At 39.1% G+C, this 25,947-nt stretch overlaps 1 protein-coding gene across 5 annotated transcripts in view; it reads right to left on the bottom strand.

Moving 5' to 3' along the window:
* Nucleotides 1–25,947, bottom strand: part of FBXW11 (F-box and WD repeat domain containing 11) — a 129,547-nt gene that overhangs the window by 30,140 nt on the left and 73,460 nt on the right. For 4 of the 5 annotated variants that reach the window (XM_024753351.1, XM_024753352.1, XM_024753353.1 and 1 more), the window contains 4 exons: nt 15,307–15,369; nt 11,446–11,671; nt 2,129–2,315; nt 1,168–1,258 (listed from right to left, as the gene is read on the bottom strand). In XM_024753351.1, the coding sequence (XP_024609119.1) occupies nt 1,168–1,258; nt 2,129–2,315; nt 11,446–11,671; nt 15,307–15,369 (567 nt within the window). The remainder of the gene's footprint in view (nt 1–1,167; nt 1,259–2,128; nt 2,316–11,445; nt 11,672–15,306; nt 15,370–25,947) is intronic. The other variant, XM_024753355.1, reaches the window with a different exon arrangement.

Raw genomic sequence — 25,947 nt, 5'->3', positions numbered from 1 at the left:
GAAACACACATACACCAACCTAAGGTTCAAGTTAACACTATGTTTCAGCTACTAAAACTGTAGGAGCAATTTATTCTAAGTTTTGAACTGCCAAGGGGTCAATTAATTCCTAAACTTTAGGATTTGTATGGCAGAAGTTTTAAATCATTTAACCTACCCTAAAAGGTTACTTATAGCTCATTTTAGGGAACAGAATATTCAAGACAATGGCTTGCATTTGAAATAATGATATTCCAGTCATATTCAGATTTACTGTTAACAAAGCGATTCCATTAGTTCACATCTGCCTTAAAAAGAAGGCAGCGGGGAGGGGACTCCAAAAAAAGCACATGTTTCTCCATTAATGAATTTTGGCACAATAACTTTTATGTCTATCACCTGGGGGTGAGGATTACTTCATGTTTGGGAAACTGAGTATAACTTTATGGGTGATACAGCATTGCCTAGCAAAGGCTGAACTTTTTTGCCAAGGAGGAAATCAGTGAAGTAACCAAGACCTGCCAAGAACACATGTGAAAGAGTTAATCAGAAATGCCTGTGCCTGTCTTTCTTGGTTCAAGGAAAAGGGCTAAATAATAAAACTGAACTAATTAGAACACATGAACAATATCAAACATCTCCAATGTTTCTCATCAAGTTCACAGAGTTTTACTGGTCTGGGAAAGTTACACTCAACTCCAAAGTGGTCCACGAGCATAACCTGCTCTATAAAAGCCACTTAACTATTGCTTAGAATCATATTTGAGTCCTTTTAATGAAAAAGCATGGGAAATTTACAGAGGAAACTGAGACTGTGCCTTCTCTAGTTCTCTAGAGGTGGCTCAAAAAATGTAAAACGATGCTTACCTGAAAAATTGGGCCTTGGATTTCGGAAATTTCATCAAATTAAAACAAAAAGTTAATTTTGGATTAAGGTTTTAATTAACTGGTAGTCTTGCAGAAGCATTTCATGTTTTAGAAAAGTTAGATGATTTTTTACAAAAAGGCACTATCTACTCCGAAGGATAGCTGCAGATTACACATTGTGACATATTTGCTCTAAGACTTCAACTTAAAAAAAAAAACCGTTCTATGATTTTAGAACTAGACAACTAAGAACACTAAGACAAAGAAAAAGTTGAGAACAAGACACAAACAGCCCATAAAACAGATAAATCATAAAATTACCTCTATATCCTGGATAATCTTTGGGTATAATGACCTATAAAATGAATTGGGAGGGCCATCTGTTGGTCTGTTTTTAAACAGGTACTGATCCCTGGCAAAAAAACACAAACAGATGTTACATTTTTGCGCATAAAAGGGTGAATTTTATTTAAACATGGTGCTTACAAAGATGCATCTTTCAAGTCTTTTGACTTGCATTGAGCTTTAATAGTTCAAAAGCGGGATTTCTGACAATTAAATGTGCATGTCAGGCCCAACTTTACTTCAGCTTACAGGTCTTTAGCGTGATCCTCACCTTTTATTTTCTGAATACCCAACACAATAATCTAGCCTTTCATTCTACAGTGCGATAAAAAGTGTTAATGTAGCTTTGTGAAAAAGCTAACTGAGTACATTAACAAACTTTTTTCCATAAAGAAAGCACAGCCCTAACCATCACTCACATAGCCACCTATCTGTCCTAGCTGTGGCACTCTCTTTCTCTGTGCTGTCAGGGTACTGACATGTACAGAGCTATAAAGCTGTATTTCAGATGACAGGTTGTCTCTGAAAAATCCTGCCTGCTGTACCTTTCATCTTCAACCAGGATCAATACTTAATAGCAAAATGGCATTATTTGACTTTCTCATATTTTCCTTTTTCTTATCTATCTTTTGGTAATGGTGTCATCACCTAAGGAAAATGTGAAAGGAAAGGCATAAACACATAGCTTTGAAAAGCCAAATTGCTCAAACTGTACAATACATCTTAACAGTTAATAAATATAAAGGAAATATGCATTTCAGAAGGGGTTATTCTAACAGCTTTAACTTCCCCCCCCCCAACTCCTGACTACTCATCTTTTCCCACTTGTTTAAAATAGGCCAACACATTTGGCAAGTATAATTGCATTTTTTAGTAATCAAACTGACCCTAGGTCAAATACACTTTTTTCAAGGGAAAAACCAACCTAAATACTTACCACCCTCTTCTTTCTGAAAGTCCCTTCCATAGAGGGTCAGTGCGCACCATTCGTTCAATCAACTTCTTCCAAAGCATTCCTTCGGAGATCACTCGCTGCCATTCCTTACATACCAGCTCTGCTGCACACAGAGACCTGGCATCCAGGTAGGAAAGAATGTTTTCTGCTATGTGATCTAAACCTTGCTCTACAAAATAGAAAAGGCAATGAAGGAATAGGAAGGGAGATGGAAATGTACCAGTTACCATTTCCTTAAAGATAAGAGGGATAAAGAAATCCTGAACCAGGAAACATACCTGAGTAATATCAAAAGTTCTTCAGATATACAAGTGCATGAGTACATAGACACAGACACTTCTTTTTGGTTCTGATTTTTTAAGATAAAACAATTGATGGCACCAGTTCCTGTCTGTAAAACCCAACCCTGGACAGCTCTATATTTGTCAGACATTACAATAAATGATTTCTTTTACATAACTCTATGGGGTAACGACACCCCAAATTTTACAGATGAGGCAGAAAGAGGTAAAAGGATTCAAGGTTTTACAATTATAGGGTAGTGAAGCCAAGACTGGACTCTGATCTCTTGCTCCAAAGTCTGCGTTCTTTCCCCTCTGATTTGCTGTTTCTCGTAACAAATCATTCTATTGATACATGACCTATGTGAATCCCTTGGGGCTAAGGAGACAAAAAGGTGAGAAACACTGACTTATCTGAAAAGTTTATGAAAAGTTAAACGACAATCCAAGAATTAAGTCAGGTGCACTAAGATGTATTTTTGTCAATCATTTCTCCATCTCCTTATGGAGGTAAAATCCTCAAAACCATGAACCACATGCCTAAAAATTCTAGAACCTTAAGTCGTTTATCCTACACAATGCAAGTATCCTCTCAAAGACAACCAAGATTCAGCCTTTGCCTGACATTCACAAAGGTAAGAAGATCACTATGGTCAATGCTGTTGCCACCTGTACAGGCCCATCCTGTGGTTTTGGGCATGTCCTCTGCAACTACAAGAAATAAAGCTCATCCCCAGGCCTCCTCTGTGTTGGGGTGGGAAAACTAAACACACAGTCGGAAAATTCCAATTTCAAGTCTGGGTTCACCACCTAGAACTTCTATGACATGAAACAAATACTTAAACAATACTGAAACATCCCTGCCCCTTGGTTTTTTACCAAATAACATGGTAATGGCCAGTTAACAACTGTCCTTTCTCACACTACTTGTATGAATCAAAAAAGTTCTACAGGAAGATTTTAAAGACAACAAAGTACCATTCGGGGTTAATATTTGTTCTCTTTTTCAAGATAAATAGAAGGGGTATAGTCATACTAACTTGGCAGGGTATAGGTAAATCGTTAAACTTTCAGAACCTCCATTTCCTCATCTGTATAAAACAGGGATAATAATCTCTGCCTTATTTTGAAAATATCACAATGAGATGATGCATAAAAAATGCTTTACAAACTAAGGTTTTTTCCAACTCTAAGAATGACTATTTACACTGTTGATTATGGTTTACAGGCCCTTCATATACTAGTTCTACTCTATAGTAGGTCTAATACCCAAGTTATGATCTGATAATGAAGACTAACTACACTGGGACCACTATCTTTTCTTGCACATGTTATTATATTAAGAGTTAAGGCCATCAAAGATTATACTGCCTTCATCTAACAGTCATATCACAGTAGACTCCTAAGATGGTAGTAAGCCGAATTAAAATCTTAGGCCCTTCTCCCCAAAACATCTATTAAAACAACTCCCCTTAATTTCTGTATTTGTATGGGTAGTTTAGAAGGGGAGGGCAGCTCACACGGAAGTCTACAGTTATCCTCTCTACAATTCACCTTCAAATCTTTATCTGACCCTTCCATGTCAGTCTCTACAATTCTGATTCTGTCATACAGAAAAGTGGATATTCCACACCAGATCTGCATGGTGGGCAAATGCAGTAACTCTTTACCCCAAGTTGCTGGCAAACATGTTAAATGGGTCAGAACCAAGGACAGCACCCGTGATTCTATATTTCCCTTCAAGCTATCATACACCCATTCATTAAATACTCACAAGGTACCAACACTGAGCCACCAGTTCTAAATCATCTGGATTTTATACTACTATTATCCAGCCCATATCTCTCTATTCAGCCCTCAAGGATATTTGGAGAAACTCTGCCCCATGGAGACACTACCACCTTTATTTATACCATGTTTCTGACTTGCTAGTCTCATAACTTTATCCAAAAAGGAAATCAAGTGAATTTGGTATGGTTACTCTCCATGTTCCCTTGCTGGTGCTTACTACATAAAGTTGGTATTGCAATTTTTTGTTTACAAGTTGGCACTAGCTGCTTTGTGTCACTTTTAAACATATATAACCCATGTTCATTATAGAAAAACTATAAAATGCATATAAGCAAATACCTTTAAATCCCGAAACCCCACCTCTCAGAGATAATAGCTTTTAACATTCTGTATACTATACCTTTCTAGGATTACACAACCCTACATAGTCTTTTCAACAGCTAATTAACTTTTGATAATCCATTTGAGAATTAGGCTAGAATGGAACATCAAATTCAATAGCCAATAGCTCGCATATACACCTTCTCCAGTTCTCCCGTTCTTAAGACCAGGAAATCTGCTCATCAATCATCTCTGGGTTCTATCATGCAGGACTACCAAACACAGTTGTACAAGCTGTATGTTCACAACTGTACCCAGTAGCTCTACCTACTGGTTTTCAATTACTTCTCAATGTTCCACAATTCTGAAAGTCACAGACTTAGGTTCTGTCACTATCCCGGCACACAACATTTTTAGGTCTACTTGTTATAGGAGCTGTGTTAAAGACAGCTTCATATCTTTCTTGGACTACAATTTTTCTGTCCTTTCTGGTTTTAAAACCATTCTTCTTAGCGGGGAAAGAAAAAAGGATAAGTTAAATGAGGAGTGAAAATATGCTGTTTCTTTCTATTACCACTACACCATCTATTCCAAGTACACTGTCCCTTCATTCTTCGTGTTCTTGCTCCAAACAGTTGATTATTTTATTTGTTTTTAACTCTCCCAAATTCCTTAACCATTTTGGACAATTTCACATTATTTGGGGCTTGGCCTTCTTGATACCATTCTCAAAGGTTCAGGCTACCTTTTTGTGTATCTCCATGCCCCTTTCTTCCATCTTCTGTCCAAGTGTATTTAAAATCAGGGAAATTCATGGAAAATCACATGGGATTCTACTTGTGCCTATCCACTGATAGGATTAGCAAATTATTAATCAGAACTTTAAATTTCAGAATCTCTCTACCGTCTTTAATCATATTTTCTTTTACAGTCTCTGGCCATGGCCTAATAAACTTAGCTCTTCTCTGAATTCTTCTAATTCTGGGGTACTTTATCTAACTATCTTCTAGTTTCTACACTTAATACGAGAACACAGTCACTTTCCAAGGTTTATGTCAATTCTAATCACTAACCAAATCCTCCTAATTGGTTATAAACACACCCCTAACCAACTCCCCTCTCAAATCCTCTGCTGAGAGAGGAAATGAACAGACAAGAACACATTATATAGCTGTCTTTTCAGGCCTCAATGGCTGCCACATCCCCATGGTCTATATATGAACTGGGAAAGCTGCATCCAAATCCTCCACCTGGCTGGGTAGTCTATGCGCTGGTTCTCAGAAGCCTGTGTGGTTATATCACTTAGGGTTACTGATTTGAGAAGCAACAGCAGCAGAAACAGCTTCCTAAATATTCTCCTGATCCACTGAATCAGAACCTCTAGATGGTGGGGCCCAGAAATCTACATTCTTAAGAATTACCACCAGATAATTCTGACATGCTGGGAACTACTGCTTCATAGCAATAATATCCCTTTTAGTCCTCATTGATTTCCCGCCACCTCAATATCTCCCACCACTGGGCTATCAATGAGATTCTGCAGAAAGAAGCTCATTATTAGACACATACTTCCTACTCTTTCAAATGCCACTGGTCCAATTCGGCAACATCTCATTGAAATCTATGAGATTTGATTTATTTCCTTTTGGTAATACTTTAATTCACTTCATCCTTCTAGGGGGCAGCATGTTTTAGTTTCTCGGAAAATGCACTGGCTATAGAGCCATACAATCTGGGTTGAAGCAAATCAGTTTTCCTTTTTGGATCTCAGTCTGCCATAAAATAGGAATGATATTAAATGCCTAAGAAGGATCATCTCGTATAATCTGCATGATAAAACCCTCTGAGATAGGCTATAAATAGCCTCATTTTATAGAGAAGGAACTTCTTAACCTTGTTGGAAAGGTTCATAAGAGGAGGCTATTCAGGAGCCAGATACAGAGCAGGTACTCGATAAATGTCAGTCTCTCTTCTTCCCTCTTCCAGAAATCGCTTTACCCGATATCACTGGTCAAGGAAGCTAAGCAGTATTCCCCTTCCTTGTTACTTTCTGCAGAGAAAATATGACACACCTCCCCTAGCAAATCGCTAATTCCTCACTAATAGCTTGGAGTAAGTCTCATACCCCTTAAATATTTAAAGAAGAATAGGAATCACACAACCTCTATTTTAGGCACTTTGGAGTAACTAGCCCCAGGAGCCATGTAGACCCTGTAACTTTCTGGTTTCAAGACTGTTCAGAACAAAGAGGTCACTGAATAAGGTGGTCCATTTGCCTGAGCTAGAAAGTGCTCTGAGGTGTTAAAGCTAAGCATTTTCTTAAGTATCAATGTCTGGCTCTCATTTACTCTATGGTGCTGAGACGCCCCCATCTCCTGCCACCCCCCACCTTCCCAAGGCAATAAGAGGACACATTATGGCCTCAGAAAATGACTCCAGAATACTGCACACACAGTGCTGAAGAAGTGCTGCTGTTGCTAATTACAGGCACCAGATGAAGGTCTGGAAATTTTTCAATAATAAATTAAAACAATTAAAAGGCAAAATTTTCAAAGCTCAATATGTAAATAACATTGTACCAAAATGAAACTCAAATGTGTAATGTCAGTTCAATGCCCTTGACTATAGCCAGTTTTAAGACAGCTGCTTAGATCATACAATTACAGAAACTTTTATTATTTTAGAAACACATTTCAAAGAGCAGCTGCAAAGAAATTTCCTTCCCCACCCACCCCTGCTGTCCCTTCCCCCTCCCTAGTCACAGATCTAGTTGTAAAATCTGAAGTTAGAAACTTTCTTTCCTGAGAGCAAAAGTCTGTCGGTGGATGCCTTTAACTTGGAATATACTGACCTAAGGATTCAGACACAAACGCTCAGGTCACAAAGTCCAACATTTTGTTATGCCAACAAAGTGGCACACATCTACCCAAATGATGTCAGGATGAATCAATTCGGAAATCAGTGGGTGAATAATTAAAACTTCCTGGCAATAAATCGTACTGCAGGTGCTTCCTGCCTCTCTGGGCTTTTTTTTTTTTTTTAACTGACATCCTCAGAATACCCACCAGATGCTAGGCATATTATATACAATGTCTTTAATCTTCGCAATATCCTAAAACGTATTATGATCATTCCCACACAGATAAGGAAACTGAGGATCCAAAAAGTGAGCTCACATAACCATTAGGGGCAGGGGCAGGGGCTGGGATTCAAATGGAGGGGCTGTCAAATCCAATACCCATCATCTTTCCACTCTGTCATGCTGGACCTCTGGCCCTGCATCCAGCCTAAAGCCTACACTCTGGTTCTTCCACATCTCCCAAGACCTCTGATCTAATCTCTGTCACATTCACAGTCCATAATGGTTTATCATCCTTACTTGAGGATGAGACAAAAGAATAAACCATGGCCAGGAAGGTAAGTGTTTTTAAAATTCTTAATAGCTTAGACACCTCACCAAACAGATCACCAATGCTTATCGTCCTTCTTGAAGTACAATCTGTCTCTACTTCAAATGGTATAAGTTTTCCCTTTAACAACAGTTCTTACAAACCACAAACTTAGCCTGCAGAAATTGACATTGCAGACTAAACATTTACCATGATTTTTAGAAAAGCATATCATAATTATCACTTTTTCCACTGAACCAAAGGAGCCAGAGACCACAAACATTTTCCATTTTCCCTATACTGACAGGTACGATATTCACAGTAAGCATTAAAAAGTCAAAACTACAGACCGTTTTTATAGAATTAATGGTTTTCACAATCAAAAGAAGTCTTAAGTAGACTGTCAATTTCAACAAAGTAAAAATTCAAACTAAGGATCATCTACAGTAAAAGTTAAACACCAAACCAGGATAATGATTAGTAAGTTGTTCCACACATTATTAAATCTAAGTATGAACAAACACATGGACCTGTTTCTCCCCTAATGCTCTTAAGGCAAGATCTGTGCTAAGGAACTAATGCCAGATTTAATCCAAGTCTACTAGACACTAACTAACACAATCAACTTGGCCAGCTTGTCCCCAGCTATTAGATTCATATGTATGATATATACTGACATATGTATATATGTTCAGATCAAATCCTGTTAAAACAAATAGCATTTTAACAAAAATATTTCCATGTCCCAGCCAATGGTCCGTTCATTTCATGTAATACTCGATACCACAAAATTCCACTTTAACAGAGATATGGACAATGCCTTAAAATTCGCTGTAATGAAAACTGAATTGTATGCAATTATACTAACCATATTTATATACATAACACATGTTCATCTGTTCTGTCTCTTCTCCAATTCTGTACACTCCCCAAGAGAAGGGGCTGCCTCTGAACGATACTCTGCAAATCAAGAGAACTACAACAGTGCCACCTCGTGGATATTCTGTAAATATAAGTTGAATTCCCTGGTGCTCTAAAATGTTTGAGAGGCAAATTATAGGGAAAAAATAAAAATAAACCAAAACAACAGAAAGCAAACAGAATGGATTTGCCTCAAAAAATGGGAGCACAGCTTCATTTATTTAAAAGCACTTAAGAGGAACAAGTATAACTGTCAACTTTAAAAACTACCCTGTCTCTTCTTGGTGTGAAATGTAGCATGAGTCAGTAGAAAGTCTTGGATGAGGGGGGTTCTGAGTTCTGGGCTGCACACACAGAGGAGCTGCAGCACATGTGCACTCATCTTACTCAAATTCACCTATAATTCTCTCTCTCATGCAATTAGAAGCATAGCTCTTCTCTCCCACTCTCTCTCTCTTATAATTAAAAGTAAATGTTACTGAATTGGGGTGTAAACCATGTATACTTGAGGCCAGTTTAAGGCACTGTCCAGAGTAATCTTAACTGGAAGTGATTTCAGCTTTTGTACTAGCTTTTGCACCAACTCCCACCATCACCTGCAAAATCACAATAACCAAGATGTATGATCTTAGGCATTTCACCCAATTCTCTGATCCTTGGCTTCATAATCTACCCAATGAGAAACAGCACTAGGTGACGGCTAAGATCCCTTTCAGCAATTAAATACTATGGTTCTAGAAAAAGAGGGTTCATGTTTTGCTTTTCTAGAAATACTAATTCAAGAAATGAGGAAAATAATGCTACATTTCAGCATAAAAAGAACAGTAGGGTCAAAATTTTCTAAGCTAACTCTCAAATATCCTTAAAACACTCCCTTTGTAGAAAGTAAACTTACAAGTTCTAGAAGAGGGATTAGGAATCAGAGGCTGGCATGTCACTTTGCAGCCCCAGGTTTCAGGCCTGAGGCATGAACCCAGGTCCTGTCTACTGTGGAAATACTTAGACTATGGAGTTGTGATGCACTGTAAATCACAGACAGGCTAAGAGAGAAGCTACTCTTTGAGGAGCCATCCAGAAGCTCTGCAAAAAGGGCAGGGCTGGTGGCAATGCTACTGGTTTATCCCTGGCTATTTCTAAGGCATACCCTGGCACAGCAGCTGTAACCTCCAGGTTACCCTGACCACGTTAGAGGAGAATGTTCTGGCCAACAGTCTCACATTCTCTTCAAGAGTGAAATCTCTCTATCTTAACTAGACAAACTTAAAATAAAAAAATTTAAAAAGAACACGGAGAGAAAAGAATTAACGAGTGACCAAAAATCAAAGAGGGGGACTTCCCTGGTGGCACAGTGGTTAAGAATCCACCTGCCAATGCAGGGTACACAGGTTCAATCCCTGGTCTGGGAAAATCCCACATGCCATGGAGAAACTAAGTCCATGTGCCATAATTACTGAGCCTGCGCTCTAGAGCCCGCAAACCACAACTGCTGAGCTCACGTGCCACAACTACTGAAGCCCGCGCGCCTAGAGCCTGTGCTCCGCAACAAGAAAAGCCACCGCAATGAGAAGCCCGTGCACTGCAATGAAGAGTAGCTCCCGCTCACCGCAACTAGAGACAGCCCACGCGCAGCAACGAAGACCCAACGCAGCCAAAAATTAATTAATTAATTAAAAAAAAAAATCAAAGGGGGATGAACAGGCAGAGCACAGCGGGTTTTTAGAGCAGTGAAACTGTTCTGTGTGACACTATAATGGTAGATACATGTCACTATACATTTGTCAAAAGCCACAGAATGTACACCACCAAGAGTGAACCTTGAAGTATGTACTTTGAGTGATAGTGATGTGTCAGTGTAGGTTCATGTATTGTAACAAATGTACCACTGTAGTGTAGGATGTTGATAGCAGGGAGGCTGTGCTGGGGGCTGTTGCGGGTGTGGGGGAGGATATGGAAACTGTACTTTCTGCCCAATTTTGCTGTGAACCTAAAACTGTTGTAAAAGTAGTCTCTTTTTTCTTTTAAACCAAAGTAAACTTAACTGGGGGGGTGAGGAGGGAGAGAGAGAGAAAGAGAAAAGGGAGAGAAAGAACACACTCATGCAGGGGTAGGATAGTGAGGGAGAGGATGCAGAAATAAGTTTTAAGAAATGTAGTAAGACATGCTATCAATTTCCCCAATACTTTTCTGCCATTCCCTAAGTGTCACTTCAGATATAAATGAACATCTTAAATTTGGGGACACTTCCCAAACACTGCAGGAAAAATTGTCCCATATTAAAAAAAAATACTTATAAAGGCAAAATGCAGATTCTATAGACACCACATCAAAATAAAAAGTTAATTAATTCACTACTGTAGCAATAGTATTGACCAATGATCAACACTAGTAATCACAGAAACTGCCTACAGTTCCTAGATAGATGCTAAATTATAACTCCTCTTCAAGTACCACATATTAAAGTACAGTATGTGTCCCAAAGAAATGCTGTCTCACGCTGTACTCATTCACTCATTTCAAACACCTACTCGGCTCCGTCTAGGCTCTTGGGCTGGGCATTCTTCCACTTCTCAGCTTTTTAAAAGACAAGCACGGTTACCTGGTAAAGCGGTAATAAAGTCCCGCTGCAACATGGGCTTCAGGTAAGAGTTAATATGTCCATGCTGGTAATGACACATTCGTGAAATAAGGTGTTCCACAAATTCCACTTGATCTGATTCAGACCACTGGTCAAAATATTTAATACACAAGTCTTTTTCTTTTTGATAGTTTCCTTCTGATGGCCTCTTTCTGGAGACGATCACTGATGATGTTCCATTACTTATCTATTTTAGAGAAACAAAAAAGTAATTAGTTTGACAAGGAAAATAAATCTTAAGAGCATATCATCAGAAACATTTTTTTGCCCTGTGTATTTATTCTTAAAATGCCAGTTTTACCCTAAAGCCAAACTCATTCCTTTATTAATTAATTCAGGAAATAATTAAAAAAGCATTCAGGGCCCATGTACTCGAATTAGTCACTAAAGTAATGATAAAGTTAGAGTTCTATCTAAAGCTAAATGGTGTCTTAAATCATCATTCGCCAATGCTTACTCCAAAATCGTGCTGTTATCAGTTAACTAAGGTTGGAGAAGACCATCTTAGAAAAACTGTTCAACTTGGCAAAGTGGCAACTGATTGATAATTGATGGTTTGTTTTCCTTCCTCAAAGTTGGAAGGTAAAGCTATATTCATCTATGCAAATAGTTCTCACACTTGTGTATGCATCAGAATAACAAAAGAGCTTGTTAACACACAGACTGCCGCAGCCCACTGCGGAGGTTCTGATCCTACAGGTCTGGAGTACAGCCTGAGCACTTCCAACAAGTCCCCAAGTGATGCTGATGCTGCTGGTCTAGAGACTGCACTTCAGGGACCTCACTCTGAAAACTACTGGTCTATGTGACAGAGAAATCAGAGAGTAATTCAATCTAAAAAGCTTCATTTTACCTAACAGTTTCAATCTCCTCCGTATTATTTCCAGGGCTGCTAACTGCTGACAAAATAGTTTACAGACTTTCACTCTCTCTTTCAGTCACCTACTCAGAAAGTGACCCAAGGTAAACCACATATACCTGAAAAGCTCCTCATCTTATTTAGTTGGTTTACAGATATCCCACAGACTCCTATACCAATAGTTGCATCTCTCATCAAATTTACACGGTCCTTGCATAAAATCAGTATACTTTTTAAAAACTGAAACTAGGGCTTCCCTGGTGGCACAGTGGTGGAGAATCCGCCTGCCAATGCAGGGGACACGGGTTCGAGCCCTGGTCCGGGAAGATCTCACATGCCACGGAGCAACTAAGCCCGTGCGCCACAACTACTGAGCCTGCGCTCTAGAGTCTGTAAGCCACAACTACTGAGCTCACACGCCTAGAGCCTGTGCTCCGCAACAAAGAGTAGCCCCCGCTGACCACAACTAGAGAAAGCCCGCGCACAGCAACGAAGACCCAACACAGCCAAAAAAACAAAACAAAACAAACAAACAAACAAAAACACTGAAACTACATGCACTGCATCTGGACAACAATATCCAAAAAAATCTAAATCCCTAGACTGAACCACAACTGCTACTGATATTATGAGGCTCAGTAATTTCCCTGTTTACAAACAAAAGAACCTCAATACTTTCGTCAAACATTTGCCAAGTCATCTGTCCATCACTATTCTGAATGCCCCTTCATGTGTAACACTAGAAGGAATAACATATAAGAGAATTTTGAAAACTGAAGAGTTGCATCACAAACATTCATTAATTCCATTAGGAGTTTATTTCAGAAGTCTTACATGGGAAGAATGAAGACCTTTTTTTTATCAGTATATCCCCTAACTTAAATTGAACTGAACCCATCCCAGAAAGAAGACATCCTTTGTAAATATCCAAAGGAGTCTTTGGCCTTTCTTGGTAAAATCTTAAAAATCCTTCATATCTGAAGTGAGTTCTTATGTCGACATTTAGAGGTATAAACCTGGAAGGCATTAATCTCCCACCTCACTTATCTTACCACTTCCTTGTCTGAGAACGTTTTTTTCCCTTATAATTTGGGTGAGGGAGAGCTCACTGACACCGGGCACCACCAGGGGGCAGCATTGAACAGAGATTTTTGATGTTGCTTGTAGTAAAACATTCATATCAAACAGAACCAAAACATCAGCATTAAGAACAGTCAGACGAAGTAAATATTCTTTGCTGTGGTGAATATCAGCTAGCATAAGGAGCACCTTTGCTACTTCTAAGCATAAGGATGTTTACCATAATGTTATAATAAAATTCAGAAAAAACTACCCAGTTACAGGCAACTGGTTAAAGTGAATTATATAATACATCTACACAAAGTACTACAATGCAGCCATTAGAATTAGGTTTATAAAGTAAGATTTTAATAACAAGAGAACATGTTTATGAAATAGTATTAGGGACAAAAGAATTTTATATAGCATATGATCACAATAATCTGTGTGAAGGGAAACACGCCAAGAAAAAGTAAAGAATATAAATGAAAATGTTAAAAGTGCCTAATCTTGAGAGAGAAAGCTACATATTTTTTCCTTCCCCTTTTCTTTCTATATTTTTTTCATAATACTTGCCAAAATAATTGCTTTTGTAACAGGTTAAATATAATTATGGTAACAACTTGCATTTGTGTACTGCTTTATTGTTTATAAAATACTTTCACACCCATTATCTCACTTGATAAGCAAAAGGGTTATTATTTCATTTACAGAAGGGTTCCTTTCCTAACCATCTAGCCTCCTTAGAGCATCGGTATACCATTAACTAGTTGACTGAAAGGCAGATGAAAAAAAAAACAAACTGAAAGCTAAAGTGTTAAGAACCACTGTGAATTGAAAATCAATAGTAAATTAAGAGAATCCTGTTGCAAAATACCAGACGTGGAGGGAACAGCAGTCAGTCTGCACACAGTTCCCCCTAAAATAACAGTATGTGCCTAATTCTACAGCACATTTTCCATTTCTATTTCTAACCACCCGCTTGGCCTAGAAAGATCTTCCTGGAATTGCACTGCTTTGTTTCTTTTCATCATAAATTTGTTGGGGACACTTTATTCTTGCTAACTCCTTTGACTCAAATCAAGTGAACCCAGAGAACTTTTTTTTATCATTATTCTCTTCAGATTTAGATTTGTTTTGCCTTTATTTGTATCTTCATGAAGGGAAAAATTATGTGTACCATAATGGTCGATGAAAACACGAAATCATGAAACTTTATATGCTCTCCATCCCGCGCCTTACAAAAAAACTGGGGGATTGGAAGGAAAACTGGAAAACTAAAATAGAGGTAGGAGAGAAGGAAACTGAATTTAAAAGGAAAAGGCAAACAAATAGGAAATGGGGGAGAAGGGTGACGGTTGGGAGAAAAGGTCAGTGCATACACTGGTATGCGGCATGGTGCCTTTCTGGTGACAAAGGACACCACCACTGTCCATCTTTGGCTTAGACAGTGGCCCCAGAGATGGAATATTTTGGGCTGCAGCCAACTTCAGAATCTTGGTGAAAATTCCTAAATTCTTTACTATTCATAATGACACTTCCCTAAGGAACAGAAGATAAATTAGGGTGAATTCTTTTTTTTTTTTTCTTATGTGGACCATTTTAAAAGTCTTCATTGAATTAGTTACAATATTGCTTCTGTTTTATGTCTTGGTTTTTTGGCCCTGAGGCATGTGGGCTCTTAGTTCCCCAACCAGGGATCGAACCCCCACCCCCTGCATTGGAAGGTGAAGTCTTAACCACTGGACCGCCAGGGAAGTCCCAGGGTGGATCCTGAAACTAGCAGAACTGCACAAAAGAAAACAAAAGTACTTGGCTCTTAGTTTCACTGAGGACAGGAGCTGAGGGAGCATCTTATCTACAGTAAGTCAATTGCTATCTTATCTGTGCGCCGTCATTCCTACCTGCCAAAGAGTATTTTTCTTTGGGGACTCATCTTCATTTTGATCCTCCATAACTGAAGTGTTCTAAGGGGGGAAAAACAGGTTATTTGAATTATGCCAAGTTTTGCAAATTCTAAATAACTACACCAAAATATAGTTTTGAAAACCCAAACTGGAGTGTACCAACACCAACCCAAGAGCTGTTTGGCTTGTGGCTAACACATGCCATTTTGGGTCAACAGGGGTGTTTTCATCTTTGATCAATCATTAGTTAGTGGTTGGACAAAAGTAAGCATAAAGTCTTTATGAAGGTTGGGTGTACTTAGAAAACAGGCTAAATTATGGGAGTGGGGCTGAAGCTCTACCTCAATCATCCCCGTTATTCTTTTAACCTGAAGAAAGAAGGCCCAGAGACCCACTAAGTTCCTGATGATTACACAAAACATTTACTAGAATGTCTGCTACTCAGTAGCCCACCCCAGCCATCAGCAATTAGAAGTGACAAAGCCCTGGAAGCCCCCCTGCCTTTCTCTTTCCTCCCTTGATGGCCTTGTTTTTCTGGAATGGCTTTGCAATCTCCCCTAGCAAGCATGGTGGGTGCCCCAACCTTTTCCCTTAAGAGGAGGATGCTGTTAGCCAGCAACAATCTGGCTTGCCTTGGGAATGCATTAGCTTTTGATTTTTGTGTTTACTGCACAAAGAGGCACTGTGTATTCTTTCTGGTGACCTAGTCGCTCAATAGATGCCCATTAACTGGAGATTATACATGATTGGATTTTCCCTTTTGAAGCTCCTACCTAATAGCTAAATGGAAACTTAATGAGAAGGGGAAGTGGGAGAGTTGTGTTCTGAAAGGAATAACAACTCATTTATGGATAGCAGTCTCTCTAAGATTCCTTCCCAAGCCTAAAATTCCAAGATTGGGGTACAAAATTTAAACTATAACATTTGTCCTGTAGTATTAGTCGAAAAGATCCTATAGATCTATTTATCAGTGTTTACAAGAGCTTGTTTACTGCCTATAGGGAATAAGCCTACCTCTCAAATTTTCCCTGTTTTTCCTTTATGTTCGTCAAGTTGTAAAATGTTTGGGCACATACAGTATTTCCAAACACTCCATTTGAAAATACCCAACGTAGGTGGTGGCAGAAGAATCACCACTGGACACTAGTGCTCTGCAGGTCTCACAGCAGGCTCTGATAAGAGATGTAGAATGAGGGCTTCCCTAGTGGCACAGTGGTTAAGAATCTGCCTGCCAATGCAGGGGACACGGGTTCGAGCCCTGGTCCAGGAAGATCCCACATGCCGCGGAGCAACTAAGCCCGCGCGCCGCAACTACTGAGCCTGCGCTCTAGAGCCTGCGAGCCACAACCACTGAAGCCCACGCACCTAGAGCCTGTGCTCCACAACTAGAGAAGCCACCGCAATGAGAAGCCTGCACACCGCAACAAAGAGTAGCCCCTGCTCTCAGCAACTAGAGAAAAAACCCGCGTACAGCAGCAAAGACCCAAGGCAGCCAAAAATTAAATAAATGAATAAAATAAAATAAATTAAAAAAAAAAAGAGATGTAGAATGATGTAGTAGAAAAGCCAAAGGCTTTGAAACCAAAGAGAGAAGTTGGAATCCAGATTTGGTCACTCACTAGAGAGGGAGAGGGAGAGGGAGAGGGAGAGGGAGGGAGAGGGAGAGAGAGGAAGAGGGAGAGGGAGAGAGAGACAGAGAGATCCTGAGCAAGTTGTTCTACCCATGGACAAATACAAACCACACAAAGTTGTGGGGATTGAGACTACCAGCACAGTGCTTGGTGTATAGTGGGTATTCAAAAACTCTGTTTATGCCCTGCTTTGAAGATACTACTTTCCCCCAAGTGTTATCTTCTCCTGCTTTTCTAACTTCAGACAGAAAGACTCCAGATGGTTGCCTAACAGGGAAAACCCACTGGCTTCCTTGATAAAACCTTATAAGCCGCATAACACCGAGGTCTGCAATGGGGAAGGGGGGCAGGAGGGCAGGGCTCCATATGTTAAAGTCAACCATGAGCCAGAGAGGAAGGAAGTGTGTCCAAGTGTCCAAAGCAGGTCTAAAGTGGTGGCAGCAATAAATGATCCTGAATGGGAAAGGGGGGATGAAGAATAGGGAAACACAAGTAGTACTCCTCCCTCAAATTTTCCTTTTACTGCTATCTTGAAGGACTTAGGGATTAATAAAGCCGACAGGTTCCCTTAGGGGAATGAACAAAGTGGGAACAGTGACTCAGTATCACCTGGATCTGACTGGTAGGTACAAAGGCATCCTTGCCATATCACAATGTCCTGGGTTCTGAGAGAGTGGCAAGAAGAAAGAATGGCTGGGAACATGGAGGTGAGCGTGCCAAATGGAAGAGAGATGGGAAGTAAGTTCCCGCTCCCTCGTCTCCAGGCAGCCCAGGAAATGTGTGAAGGAGGTATATGTGCAAAGCGTTTTAAACTCCAAAGTTTTAAAACACAGGAGTCTGAATCCACCAGAGCTATTCTGACGTAACCTACCTCAATACTTTCCTCACTCAGGGAGGAAACAAAAAAATGTCAGAAGTTCCTGCAGACTACACAAGAAACAACCATCTTTCCAGTAAGAAAATTTAATTCTTCCTTTCATTCCAAAACAGAGAAATGGTGTTTATTTACATAGCTGAGAAGGAAACAACCCCTCTGATAAAAATAGCAACTATTCTCTTAAGGCTTGATGAAAGTGGATAAAGACATACAATTTAGTACAACTGTATTTAATAGAGCCCCGTGGGGGCTGGAATACATTTTTTTTTTTCAATTTCTCTTATAAAGCCTTCAGGAAAAGATGCCAAAGGGAAAAGGCTGCCCTCGAGCTACACTGATCAGAGGATCATTTCCAAAGAGTAATCCAGGTGACACAAGAGATGCTCAGAGGAAAAAGGGTCCTGGGGTCTAATTAAGTTTGACAAATGCTGCATGCTCACGTGTGTGCTCTCCCCCGCCGCCCTTCTTCCTTTCCTACACAAACACACCCCACAATGCACTTCGTAAAGATACTAAAGGCTCTGACATCTCATAATTTTAAAAATCAGGTTAGATTAGTTTAACAGCTATCCCTAATTTGTTGGGTATGGCCACCCCCCTTCTACACTCTCTCAATAAGAGCTCAGCACACTGGCAAACAGTGGACTAGGGCAGTAGCATGGCACGATTCCTTCCTCCTCCCAACTTCACTACATGAATACTGCTGAGAGACAAAGGAAATGCCCACTTTTGGTAAACACAATACATACCTCTCCTATTCCTCATTATCTTATGTGGGGATAAGAATGGGTGGCAAGCATCGAAAATTCTAAGAGCCACAGGTTTTTATTTTTAGTCACTTTGACTGGGCTTCCCTGGTGGTGCAGTGCTTGAGAACCCACCTGCCAATGCAGGGGACACGGGTTTGAGCCCTGGTCCGGGAAGATCCCACATGCCGTGGTACAACTAAGCCCGTGCACCACAACTAGTGAGCCTGCGCTCTAGAGCCCGTGAGCCACAACTACTGAAGCCCACAGTCCACAACTACTAAGGCCCGTGCACCTAGAGCCCCGTGCTCCACAACAAAAGAAGCCACTGCAATGAGAAGCCCATGCATCACAATGAAGAGTAGCCCCCGCTCGCCCCAACTAGAGAAAAGCCTGCACACAGCAACGAAGACCCAGCGCAGCCAAAAATAAATAAATAATCATTTTAACTTTTATTCTTTAAAGGTTTAATAGACAAAAGGTCACAAGTTCAAGGGAGAGGTAAGAAAAAACAATGAGCCTTCCTTCCAGGAGAAAAGGAAGGTGGTTTCCTACATCCAAGCTCTCAGATGAAACCATGAGGTAAGCCAATCTGAGAGGTGAGATCATCTTTTAAGTCTCCAGCACTTCTGGGAAAGGAAAGTTCTTTGAAATACCAACCTGGCTTAATCACTTCCTACCCTTCTCATCATCATCTCTTTCATCCTACACCTACATCACATGCAAACAAACAAAAAACGCAGACCTTCCTACTACCAATGGAAGGTACAATCTAGGAAGCAGCAGCTAGACTCTAGGGCAGATCAACCTTAGTACTAGTGACATTTGGGGCCAGATTAATTCCGTGGTGTGGGGGCGGGGGGAGCGTGGCTGTCCTGTACAATGTAGGATGTCAGGCAGCATCCCTGGCTTTTCCCTGCTAGTTGCCAGTAGCAACCCCCTTCCCGGCCCTAACTGTGATAACCAAAAATGTCTCCAGATTGCCAAATGTCAGGGGTGGGGATTGGGGGCTCGGGGCAACAAAACTGCCCCCTCCACTTGAGAGTCACGGCTCTAGGGGTGTGAGCTCCTAAACTTGCTTCCTTAGGAAAATATACTAAAAATCACCACCATCTCAGACCTGGCCTTTCTTTCTCTTCAGGCTTCTTTTCCTTTAACCCCTGTGACAGTACGTGATTTCTTCAAATATAGCCTGACCGTACCATGGTCAAGTAATTCATAGAGTACATAGTTATCTCAATTCTGGGGTAAATCCTGCTTGCCATTCAATGCCTATCCAGGGAAACTTGATATAAGGAGCTCTTTACTAGAGATCTATGGGCTTGGGGGTGTGAATGAGGGTGGTAAATATCATGAAGTCATATACAAAAGTTAGTGTGTATACAGTCCTCCAGAGAGAAGATCCAGAGCTTTCATTAGATCTCAAAGGTGTCCCAAATGTAATAAAATAGCTAAGCATGTCTTTGACCAAATAGGTGGCCAGGGTGGATGGAGCCTAGGTATACGTGTTTTCTTTTGCTTTAATTTAAAGTTCTCCAGGTAATTTTTATGTATGTGTCTGCTTTAAAATCACTGCTATGGCAAAATGATGTGGTCCATGTAGTATCACCATCCTAAGGAAATTGCACTGATACCGTCATGACAGACTCCATCCCAATATGTGATATTTCAGAACTACCAAATACCCTGAGAATCTAATGCCTGTTCCTTCTCTTATAAAGCCTTCAGGAGAAGATGCCGAAGGGAAAATGATGCTCTCAAGCTACACTGATCAGAGGATAAGTTCCAAAGAATTCCAGGTAACACAAGAGATGTTCACTGAGAAAAAAGGGTTCTGAGGTCTGAGTTTGACAAATGTGGTGCACTGCATGAGTGTTCCCCCAACTCCACTCCCAGAGGTTATGATATACTTCATTAAGATACTAAAGGCTCTGTAACATCTCATAATTTAAAAATCAGGCTAGGTTAGTTTAACCTAGCTTTCCCAAGTTTGTTGGATATGGCCACCCCCCTTTCACACTCTCTTAATAAGAGCTCAGCACATACTGGCAAACACAGGACTAGGGCAATAGCATGGCATGATTCCTTCCTCCTCCCAATTCAATGGACAAATACTTTGCGGGGGGGCGGTGGGCAGGGAGGGCCAAGGAAATGCCCACTTTGGTAAACACAATATATTCCTCTCCTATTTCCCATCATCTTTCCCAGTCTGTTATATGGGGTTAGTTTGTATAAAAGCACAGCAGGCTCTAAGCAGTGATATATCTTTGCCAGTAGGTGCCACCAACTAACACAGAATATATTTCACTTGGAAAATTCCCTACTTTAAGAGTTATGTAAGAGGAATCAATTTCCTACTTTAAAAATCCTACAAATTCTGCATTTTGGCTTTCATGATGAGAAATGCTTATACAATGTAAGGTTTTCATATGAAAAACATCTTTACTCCTGAGAGGAAGCAAAAACAAAAACAAAAACCTTACAAAGGATCTAGAAAACATGCGGGCATTTTGCCCTTTTCTCTTGCATTTTTAAATGTTTGGATTTAAGAAATTAAGGATAGGGCTTCCCTGGTGGCGCAGTGGTTGAGAGTCCGCCTGCCGATGCAGGGGACGCGGGAGAGGCCACAACAGTGAGAGGCCCGCGTACCGCAAAAAGAAAAAAAAAAAAAAGAAATTAAGGATAACAGATACATTGTGCAAAATGTTATTAGATAACTTTAGTCTCTGTACTAGGCTTGTTTCACATATTGTCTTTTTCTTAACATTTAAAAAATTTATTTTATTGAAGTACAGTTGACTTACAATGTTGTGTTAATTTCTGCTGTACAGCAAAGTGATTCAGTTATATATATATGCATTCTTTTTCATATTCTTTTCCATTATGATTTATCACAGGATATTGAATAGAGTTCCCTGTGCTATACAGTAGGCACACATTGTCTTTTAATCTTCAGAAAAAATATGTAAGTAGACATTCCAATTTTACAGAAGAAATTGAGGACCAGAGAAATAAGTAACTGGATCAGATCTAGGTCTGTTCTACTCAGAAATCAATGTACTTTCTATACAGAAAAATACAGCTCAGGTGTTTTCCAACTGCTGGTTGTAGCCTATGAAATCAATTTAATGGGCTGTAACCAGCACTTTTTAAATAAAAAGCAAAATTGAATCCGGGCATTCCCCTGCCCACAAGGGTAATAAGCATAACAAAAAACACACAGAAAGGCTAAAAGCAATAAGCAAGACATAACAGGAAAATTCAAATTAAAAGGAAAGCAAAAGTCATTATTGCAAGGAGAGCAATATTCAAGTCAAACCACTGAATAACATAAAGAGCTTTAAAACTCTCTAAAAAGCAAAAATCTATAAAGAGGATAATGTGTGCTTTTATATACTGAATAAAATTCCACAAAGTACAAAAAAGTTAGAAATATTTTTAAAATTTTTAAAGCACCTTTTCATCTTCGACAGATCAAGCAGGCCAACCACCAAACAACACTTAAGATTTTCCACGGAACGTTAAAAACAACAACAACAAAAAACTGATAGAGAATCCTAGGCCACAGAAGAAATCTCAAATACAGTTAGAAAGCAGGAAGAGATTATACATTTGAGAGTAGGCCAAGCAGAAACGTCTAGATTTAGCTTGCCAATTATTACTTGCATAAACTCCAAAGGTAAATACACAGAACAATGACTGGCACAGGCAAACCAAACACCTTTGAGTTGTTATTGTTAATGCCAGCTTGGCCCCTAATCTAGCCTACAATTCTTCCCCCTTAAACCTAAATCTTACCAACACGTTGTTGGGAAATGAGATCAATGGAAAGCCAGAAGCATTCATTTGGAAAAAGAAGAGACAAGCTTGTCCAAAAAAGCAGCCCCTATCTCTCATACCACTCTTGCAACTCAGAAGGAAGAAAGCCATGAATAAATACATCTTATACATACATGACTTTTTAATACAATGACTCCGGCCACCAGTAAGCACAACTTAATCAGAAACCTTCTACTCCTCCACACAAACACTAAAATGTAGAAACAAACTAGCTGTTTTCTTTCTACAATAAAACTAAAAAGTAATAAAAAATTTTAAATCCATTGGGAGTTTGACTGAAATCACTGCTACATGCTATTTCCAATGTAGTAAGTTTCCTTCCAACTTACCTAACCTGTAGTTCCACTCAAATTTTTAACAAGTATTTGGCTGCTATTAACATTACATGACAAGATTATACTAAGGTATCTGGAAGAATAAATATAGGAGAGTTTTTCTTCCTTTCCTCACCACCAATTATTTTTTTAAAAGAGGGGAATGCTTATGTTATTAGATATTAAAATTTTTCTTAAAAGCTATAATAATTAGTGTGGTACTAACAAAGCAAGACCAATGAAACAAAACAGGAAGTCGAGAAACAGATTCATTTACACTTACAATTTGTGTATGATGAAGTTAGAACTTCAAATAAGGGAGAAAGGGATCATTTAAGAAAGAGGATTAAAAATAAAAGTTAAATGCTACCTCATGTCACATACCAATATATACTATGGATAAAAAGAATCAAGTGTGAAAAACTCTAAAACCATAAAATGACTAAAAGCAGCTACCAAACAGAAATAAAATTTAGATTTGGCTAAAAAATTTTTTTAGCTCAGGAATGTTCATAATCAAATTTTAAAGACAAATACATTGGGGGAAATATTCTGACATATGGTAAATAACTTACCATATAAAGATCTCTTATAAATTACTTAGGAAACCAGAATTAATACTTTAATAGGCAAATAAGCAGAGTAACTACCAATATTGCAAAACAAGAAATTTAAATGGCTGTCAAAAATGAACATGTACATAACAAAGAAAGATGTAATTTTTCACCTATCAAATTAGTAACTTTAATTTTTATGTACTTTATAGGAACTGGGCTCTTTGGTAGGATTATAAATTGTCACCTTTCAGAGAATATTTATCAACATTACTACATAACACTGGATATAATTTAACCTACAGCAATTTATCCTAAGGAATTGTAGACCTACACAAAATTGTAGCTACAACAATTTATAACACAGAAAAATAGAAAACAATGTAAATGTCTAACAAGAGGGTTCGGACATCATTTAAGTATATGATACAACAGGAGAAAATTTAAGTTCTTTTAAAAAACTTTTCTACTGAAGCATAATACATATACATTACATACATAAATACATATATACACATATACACACACATATATTACACACACATAAACACATATACTCATGTATATAAGGTCTAGATGTAAATTTTATTTCTTACTGTAAAAACACTGAAAACCCCTGGTTAAGGTATTAGAGTACAATGAATCCCATACTGCAAAACTTACCACCTTTTCAGTTTTCTTTCGGTTCTCCTAATTATATCAAACTATATTTTCATATCTCTCTAACACCTCCAACTGTCTGTTCTTAACAAAAAGAGCTGGTCTCCTGTTCAGTTTACTGTAACAAACAGTATCTGGCTAGAATTTCATTATAGGTTTTGTTTTTAACGGTATTTATTTTTACAGTAACCTATCTCAGTAAGTTGCCATTATTTCATGGCAACTTACAGTGAGGCATAAGTTGCAGTGACGCATAGTTCCCTTTTCTGAGTTTTCAAAGAAAGCAGATTTTAAAAATATGTGAAGTAGAACAAAAGAACAAACGCTATGCATATATCAAAAGCTGCGAAGGCTGCTGTCACCTGTCTAAAACTGGTGAAACACTATCTAAAAAGAATAGTGACATGAAAAATGGTCTAAACTATATTAAATGGAAAAAAAAGCAAGTCAAAATATGTCTGTATGACCCCATCTTTACAAATAAAAATTTATCTATCAATCTACTTATTTAGAAAAGCAACTAGAAAAAGTGTGTTAAAATGCTAACAATACTATCTCTAATTTTTATTTTCTTTTTCCTTATATAGCCTATCTAAATTTTCCTTAAAGACACATCTCTTTTTAATAACAATGAACAGTGGTTTTTTCAAAATGAAATTTAAAAGAGTAAAAGATCTACATCAAGACCCCAGATATATATGCTTTAGTTTAAAGAAAGAGAAGCTAGTCACTGAAACTTCCAGCAGAGTCAGATGCTGCTGGTGTCATCTGACCTCTCTATGCCTGTTTCCTGATCCATAAAACTAAAGTGAAAACAGGGCCTCCCTGACAGAAAATTTAAAAAGATAATCCTGGCACTTAATATGGGCTCCTTTAGTCAAATTTAACCTCCACAGGACAGAGGTGTTTGACTGTTTTATTCATTCTGTATTCTTTTTAATTTTATTTATTTATTTATTTTGGCTGCGTTGGCTCTTTGTTTCTGTGCGAGGGCTTTCTCTAGTTGTGGCAAGTGGGGGCCACTCTTCATCGCGGTGCACGGGCCTCTCACTATCACGGCCTCTCTTGTTACTGAGCACATGCTCCAGACGCGCAGGCTCAGTAGTTGTGGCTCACGGGCCCAGCTGCTCCGCGGCATGTGGGATCTTCCCAGACCAGGGCTCGAACCCATGTCCCCTCCATTGGCAGGCAGATTCTCAACCACTGCGCCACCAGGGAAGCCCACATTCTGTATTCTTAGCATTTAGAATAATTCCTGACATACTACTTAAGTAGAGAAGTATAATAAATATCTACTAATAATATTATCTATAGTTATTACAATCTTCCTGTTAACTGTAAAGGCCAAAACTGTAATTTTGTTTCTGCTTACTCCTTTTCCATATTTTCCAAACTGTCTACAATGAGCAAGGATTCAAAATGTAGGGGAAGAAAAACATGCAACACCATTTCTGGTCCTCACAGAAAGTAGCAAGAAATAAAATCTATTTTCAGAAAGGCAGTCACCCTTATCACCTCCAAAGTATTCATTTACCTAGGTAAAAGAAGAACATCTCATTAATTATTTGACTGTTTAAAAAGGTCCAAAAGAAGCACAGACACAAGTCTGCTGGGGTCTCCCTAAGAAAGCAGACAAGAAGTGGCAGCATGTGCACTTAAATGCTTCCTAGGGCTTAACACTTTGGAGAGAACTTTAAAGTAAAACTTGTAAAATGTTTCATATGCACTAAAGGAAGCCAGAAAAAGAAGGTGCTTTAGAAGTGGTAACAGAAGAATGGCCAAGAGATCCTGAGTTGTGAAGAATGGCGGAAGGCGTCAGTCTGCTGAAGTGTAAAGAGCAGGCCTTCAGAGCCAGGAGTCCCCAGTGCAAATCCCAGGCTCTGCCAATTACAAACTGTGACTTCCGGTAAGTCACCTGACTTCTCTCTCAGATTCGGTTTCCTCTTTTATAGGACAGGGATAATATTGCCTATGTTGCAGGAATAGAAATAACATGTGCAAAGTACCTACAACATA

This window comes from Neophocaena asiaeorientalis, unplaced genomic scaffold (assembly GCF_003031525.2).
Source record: "Neophocaena asiaeorientalis asiaeorientalis breed wild unplaced genomic scaffold, Neophocaena_asiaeorientalis_V1.1 scaffold268, whole genome shotgun sequence".
Lineage (NCBI taxonomy): Eukaryota > Metazoa > Chordata > Mammalia > Artiodactyla > Phocoenidae > Neophocaena > Neophocaena asiaeorientalis.
This window is presented reverse-complemented; position numbering and strand designations above follow the sequence as displayed.